The sequence below is a fragment of the Cebus imitator genome, unplaced genomic scaffold (assembly GCF_001604975.1).
Source record: "Cebus imitator isolate Cc_AM_T3 unplaced genomic scaffold, Cebus_imitator-1.0 Scaffold441, whole genome shotgun sequence".
NCBI classification, from domain to species: domain Eukaryota; kingdom Metazoa; phylum Chordata; class Mammalia; order Primates; family Cebidae; genus Cebus; species Cebus imitator.
The window spans coordinates 864,733-871,495 of NW_016107756.1; the positions used below are offsets into that span (position 1 = coordinate 864,733).

General features: G+C 50.9%; 1 protein-coding gene across 2 annotated transcripts in view; it reads right to left on the reverse strand.

Annotated features, from left to right (window-relative positions):
• The window catches only part of DOC2B (double C2 domain beta), a 32,702-nt gene that overhangs the window by 2,154 nt on the left and 23,785 nt on the right, over nt 1–6,763 (reverse strand). For both annotated transcript variants that reach the window (XM_017510576.2, XM_037732116.1), the window contains one exon: nt 689–770. In XM_017510576.2, coding sequence (XP_017366065.1) covers nt 689–770 — 82 coding nt within the window. The remainder of the gene's footprint in view (nt 1–688; nt 771–6,763) is intronic.

A 6,763-nucleotide genomic window follows, 5' to 3' on the forward strand; every position in this document is an offset into this window, starting at 1 on the left:
GGGGGTGGTCAGCACTCAGGAGGGGGTGAGGGGTGCGGAACGAGGAGGGAGGGGGTGGTCAGCACTCAGGTGGGGGTGAGGGGTGGATGCCCATGTGTCTTGCCTACTTCCCCTCGGGCTCTGCTGGGGTCTCCAGGGCCCCATCCCCTCGCTCACTTGCTCTGTGTCCCTGAGCCTGCTCTGCCCATATCCCGGGAGCCTCCTGACTGCAGAGGCAGTGCACGCCCCAGTCCTCGTCATCCTGGGCCTCCCTGGGGCCTGGCTTTGCTGACCTCTCCCTTCTCTGTGGGTCCCTCTCTCTCGAAGCTTCTGGGACCCTCTCCCATCCGGGATCCCCCTTGCTCTCTGGAAGCATATCCTCGGCCCCCTGCCTGATCGCTGCTGTGGTGTGGGCTCTGCCCGAGGCCCCTCTGCTCTTCTTTCCTTCTTGTTCCTTGCGGGGAATCCGCGTTTCCAGCCATACTGACCGTCCTGGGATGAAGACCGTTCTGGGGTCCCCGGGCCATCCCGACTCCCCTTGCCCCACACAGAGCTTCCCCCATCTTCCTCACCTCCTCTTTGCCCTGTTGCCTTCATGAGGAACCCAGGACTCCCCTCAACACTTCCCTCTCCCCAGTCCCTCCAGCCACGCCCCCCACCACCTTGGGGCAGAAGAGTGGCCTTCATGCAGCTCTGCCAGCCCTCATACCTCGTTGAACTCCGGGTTCAGGGTCTTTTTCTTTACTGCTGTCTTATGTTTGGATTTTTTGTCCACATCTGGCCTCAGGTATCTGCAATTACATCCAAAAGACAGGCAGAGGATGGGGACGAGCTATGGGGTATAGATCAAGCCCACGGGGATGAGAAGAGCTTTCTGTCCCTGCAGAGACATTCCTGGGCCCTTCTTTTGTTCTAATAATTGGATTTTCCCAACAATATTTTGTGGCAAAGGTGAGACATTGTTTTCGAGAACCAAGCCTCACTTCTGCTCACACACACACATTCCTGAAGCTAACCATGGTGGGCCCCTCCATCCGCCTAGGAAAGAGGTTTTTCCTCATTTCTGGACATCTAATTTTCACAAGGCTCATGCTTCCCACCAGAATAGAGTTTTTAGCAGAGTTGGTCTCACGTTAAAGCTTTTTTTTTTGTCGCTCTGTAGCCAGGCCTGGAGCGCGATGGCACAATGTCGGCTCACTGCAACCTCTGCCTCCCAGGTTTAAAGGTTTAGCAATTCTCCTTCCTCAGCCTCCCAAGTAGCTGGGACTACAATCGCCTGCCACCACATCCAGCTAATTTTTGTATTTTTGAGTAGAGATGGGGTTTCACCATGTTGGCCAGGATGGTCTCGATCTCTTGACCTTGTGATCTGCCCACCTCAGTCTCCAAAAGTGCTGGAATTACAGGTGTGAACCACTGCACCTGGCCTTTTTTATTTATTTATTTTTTTTTTTGAGATGGAGTTTCATTCTTGTCACCCAGGCTGGAGTGCAGTGGCATGATCTCAGCTCACTGCAACCTCCGTCTCCTGGGTTCAAACGATTCTCCTGCCTCAGCCTCCCAAGTAGCTGGGATTACAGGTGCCTGCCACCGTGCCCAGCTAATTTTTGCATTTTTAGTAGAGATGGGGTTTTGCTGTGTTGGTCAGGCTAGTCTTGAACTCCTGACCTCAGGTGATCCACCCTCCCTGGCCTCCCAAAGTGCTGGGATTACAGGTGTGAGCCACTGTGCCCGGCCTCAAGCTTCTATTATAAAATAGCAGATTTATTGAGTTATATTTCACATACCATAAAACACATCCATCCTTCTGAAGCATACAATGCAGTTGCCTTTAGTATACTCCCAGAGTTGTATAACCATCAACACTACCTCGTTGGACTTTTGAGGAAGGAGAAGACCTTTTGTAGAGTAACAGGGAGGCCAGCTAGATGGTCTTGTCTCCATAAACATTAAGGCCTTAGACTTTGATGCAGAACAGCTGTCTTCCTCTGAGGCTCAGAGAGGTGGAGTGACTTGCCGAAGGTCACACAGCCGGCAAGTACAGGGATGGTGCTCCTTTCTCTATGACACTGAAGTCATGTGCAAGCTGGAGAAGGGGACAAGAGGTCCCCAACTTCTTTGCAAAACTTCTCACCCTGTCCCTGCATGGATAATTGCATGACATTTAACCTGCCGCTACTAGGTGTGCTCTGGGGTCTCCGGAGTCTCACCCACTACAAAATCCCTGGGCCTGGCACCAGGGAGCTCAACAAACATCTGTCCAATGAATACCTGAACCCCTAGAAGTGAAGGCGCCTGCCCGAAGGCACACCTGTGTCCAGCTTATCTTGTTTGGCCCAACTGCTCTCCAGAAAGGCTGCATGGTTGACACACAGCACCCTCAACAGGGCTGGATGCTAACACTTACAAAGTCCTTGCCGGTTTGAGAGCAGAAAATGGTATCTCACAGTTGCTTTACTTTGCATTTTTGAAAATTCTGATTTTTATGGCATAAATAACACTTGTTTATTATAGAAACGCTAGAAAATGCATAAGGACCAAACGGGATTACCAGAGAGAAATGAAGACACGTCCACACAGAAACCTGTTCATCGCCGCGTTCTACCATCACCAAAATTTAGAAACACGCGCCCTTCAGCTGGGGAACTAACCAACAACAAACCCGTGTTTACTCTTGCGATGGAAGCCTATTCAGCAATAAAAAGAACTGAACTCCTGGCACCTGCAACTGACAGATGCATCTCAACACATTCAGCTGCGTGAAAGAAGCCGGACTCACAGGGCACACGCTATCTGACTGCCTTCATGGGGACGTCTGGAAAAGGCACCACTACTGACACAGAAGACAGGTCCGTGGTTGCCTGGGGCTGGGGAGCTTTCTGGGGTCATGTTCTGTGTCTTGATTGTGGTGGTGGTAATAAGATCATACCAGCCTGGGCAATACAGTAAGACCCCATCTCTACAAAAGAATGAAAACTTAGCTGGGCATGGCAGCGCATGCCTGTAGTCCCAGCTACTCACAGGGCTGAGGTGGGAAGATCACTTGAGCCCAGGAGTTCAAGGCTACAGTGAGCCATCTTCGCACCACGCTACTCCAGCGTGGATGACAAAGCAAGACCCTGTCTAAAAAAAAAGGAAAAACTCACAGGATGTGAGTGATCCATGCTGAGGATCTATTATCTGAAATGCTTGGACCAGATGTTTTGAATTTTGGGTTTTTCCAGATTTTGTAACATTTGCAGTGTATTTACCAGTTCAGCATCCCTAATTCAAAATTTCAAAAATTCAAAAATTGAACAATCTGAAATCCCAAATGCTTCAATGAGCATTTCCTTTGAGCATCATGTGAGCGCTTAGAATGTTTTGGGTTTTGGGTTTTTGGATTTGGGATGCTCAACCTCATGCTCCCCGGCCATTTTGCTGCGTACTGGGATTGTTTCTGCTGTGAACTGTCCTTGGCCTGCTTTGTGACGGGGAGAAGAGCAGTGTCAGAAGAGTCCTACATGCCCTGCCTCCACAAGTCCCTGGAAGGAAGGTGGTCTGGGGATTTCTGTGCCCTCAGCCCACACAACCTGTGTTCATCTAGTGACCCCTCACTCCGCCACCAGACTTCCACGATGGGCACCAGCCTGGGTGCCTTCAGCCACGGACAGCCATGGGCAGTCCCTCTGTTATGCTGTTTTCTCTGCTGGGAGTGCCCTTCCATCTTGACCTGACGCTGGGGAGATCCCTCAGCATCCTCCCTGAGCACACCTGCTCTGACACCAGTGCACCCTGTGAAGCCCCAGAGGCCGGCCCTGTGGCATCTCTCCGTCCCTTGCTGTCAGGACAGTGGACCTGGCCCCTGGGGCTCATGAACTCCCCAAGTCAGGCACCTCGAGCCCCCTTCACCGTGGCTCCTGTTTGCCTGTGGCTTTGAGAACCCTTCTGGTTCTAGTAAGAGAGCCGGAGAAGGAAGGGAGTTGCCCCGGGTGGCACAGCAAGTTGCTGCCAGTTTCCGCCATTTTTGCTGGTATGAAATGCAGATAACAGAAGCGACCGCACAGGCTGCGGGGAGAGTCACACACAGCCATCGCACAGCCCAGGGTTAGTATTCCATATGTCGGCAGCTGTCACAGCCACTGTTACTCCGGGGGTTTTCCATCAGACCTTCCAGAGCTGGGCCTGGGGTCCACTTCCAGCCTGGGGACACTGAGTCAAGTGTCACCAGAAATGAGGTTTATAAAAATAATGGTGCATGGCTGGGCACGGTGGCTCACACCTGTAACCCACACTTTGGAACGGCGGGTCTAGGAGAATCACTTGAGTCCAGGACTTTGACACCAGCCTGACCAATATGGCGAAACCCAGTCTGTACAAAAAATACAAAAAACAACTAGCCAGGCGTGGTGGTGCACACCTGCAGTCCCAGCTACTCGGGGGGCTGAGGTGGAAGGACTGCTTGAGCCCAGGAGTTGGAGGCTGCTGTGACATATGATCGCACCACTGCATTCCAACCCAGGTGACAGAGTAAGTCACTGTCTCAAAAAATTAAAGGAAGAAATACAGAAATAAAAATAATGGTGCAGACAAAAGGCACCGACCCGTCTAGCTTTGCCCCTCAGCATCAGCCACTGGGCACGTGCCTCCCTGTCTTCCAGGGCACAGGTCACTCTCTCTCTTCCAGGTCAAGGATGTAGCTCAGGGGTACCCCTCTTACCACCTAGCCTGTGCCCTTATTTCCCCTGCTATTAGTGAGGATGAGGCCCCTGGTCCATAAAGGTGCCTTTCGGAGATGGGCGTCCCTGAGGAGACCTGAATGGCAGCCCCATGTCTCACCCAGGGAGTATGAAACAGACATGGAGGTCTCAGGTGTGGTGTAGCTCAGATACAGGGAGTGGCCCACAGCTCTGCTAGTCTGAAAGGCAACATGACCTGGCCCGTGCCCGGCAGGTGGGACCCAGCTGAAGGGTTCCAACAGCAGCTACACCAGTCCCCTGTGGCAGGGAGGAGCCTATGGTGCAGTGGACAGGCCCTGCCCAGGAGGCCCCCTGCTTGCCCGTGGAAGTCAGCTGAACCGTCTGTCACAGCAGGTAAGACCTTGCTGTCTGGGCAACCCAGCAGGCAGCCCTGGAATTCCTGTCTATCTTCTAGGTTATATGGTAGGTGGGCACATAACCTGGTTTAACAATTTCACACCATAGGCTGGGCATCGTGGCTCATGCCTATAATCCCAGCACTTTGGGACCTGAGGGGGGTGGATCGCTTGAGGTCAGGAGTTGAAGACCAGCCTGGTTAACATGGTGAAACCCCACCTCTATTAAAATTACAAAAATTAGCCAGGCGTGGTGGGGCATGCCTGTCATCCCAGCTACATGGGAGGCTGAGGCACAAGAACTGCTTGAACCTGGGAGGCGGAGGTTGACATGAGCCGAGATTGTGCCCTGCACTCCAGCCTGGACAACGGAGTGAGACTCGGATCTCAAAAAAAAAAAAAATTTTTTTTCACACCATTTTGGCTTCAAGATTGCATCCTTCTGCAAGGATGTATACACATAAGCTTCGAGTCAATGACAAGTCAGAAGAAAAAATAGATATGCAAACCAGTTTCCTCCTGCGTGTGTCGTGTGGTGTTTTGAACAGCTGTCCATGTTATAATAATTCATATAGTTCTAATTTATTCATTTTAACTGCATAGGCCTACATTCTACACATAGGCCACACTTGATTAATCTGTTCCTCTGGTGATGAATGTTTGACTATTTCCAATTTATAGCTACTACGCGCGATGCTGTGATAAACCCACCCCTGCCCAGGTTTCTAGGAAATAACCCTGGAAGGAAAGTAATGTGGTCACAGGGCACCCACATTTTCCACATCGACTGGACACTGCCAGCTTTCTCCCCAGGGGTTATGACAAGAGTCTCCCGAGTGTCTTCTGAGCATTCACAGAGCTTCCTCCAACACTCGGGTCTCCAGTGCGCTGAGACCGTTTGCTCATTGTTGAGGCTGGGGCCCACTTCGGTGTTTTCCACAAAGAAAACCAGTAGCCCGTGCGCTATTTTTCGGAGCCTAACTTCCCCCAAAGATGCAGCAGGTCCTAGGCTCTGCTCCCGGAGCCTGGTGTGATTGGATTTTTTAAAATACAGATTTTTGAGAGACATAATACACATACTGTACAATGCACCCTTTCAGATGTATATAATTCAGTGGTTGTGAGTATATTCATGGAATTCTGCGGCCATCATCACAATCAATTTTAGAACATTTTTGTCACCCCAGAAGGGAACCTAGGACCCTTCAGCAGCTACTGCCGATGTCACCTCAAGCTTTCCCCGGCTCCTGCAAACACAATCCATTCTCTGCCTCTGTCAGTTGGCCTATTCTGGTCACTTCATAGAAATGGAATCCTGCAATACGTGGCCTTCTGTGCCTGGCTTCTGTCACTTAGCATCTTGCTCTCCAGGTTCATCCACAGTGTAACCACTGCTCCACTCCTTCTTAAGGCTGATATTCCACCACAAGAACAGACTATTTTGGGGCTGTTTCCACTTTGGGCTGTTGTGAATAACGCTGCTATGAACATTCTTGTACAAGTTTTAGGAGGGCCATGTTTTTCTCATGTCGGACACACAATTAGGAGTGGAATTGCCAGATCAAACGGTGACTCTGTGTTTAACTTTCTGAGGAACTGTCAATGGCTTCCCAAAGTGGCCACCCTATAATTGTCATATTATTTTTATTATTACTATTATTTTGAGACAGTGTCTCGCTCTGTCACCCTGACTGGAGTGCAGTGGTGTGA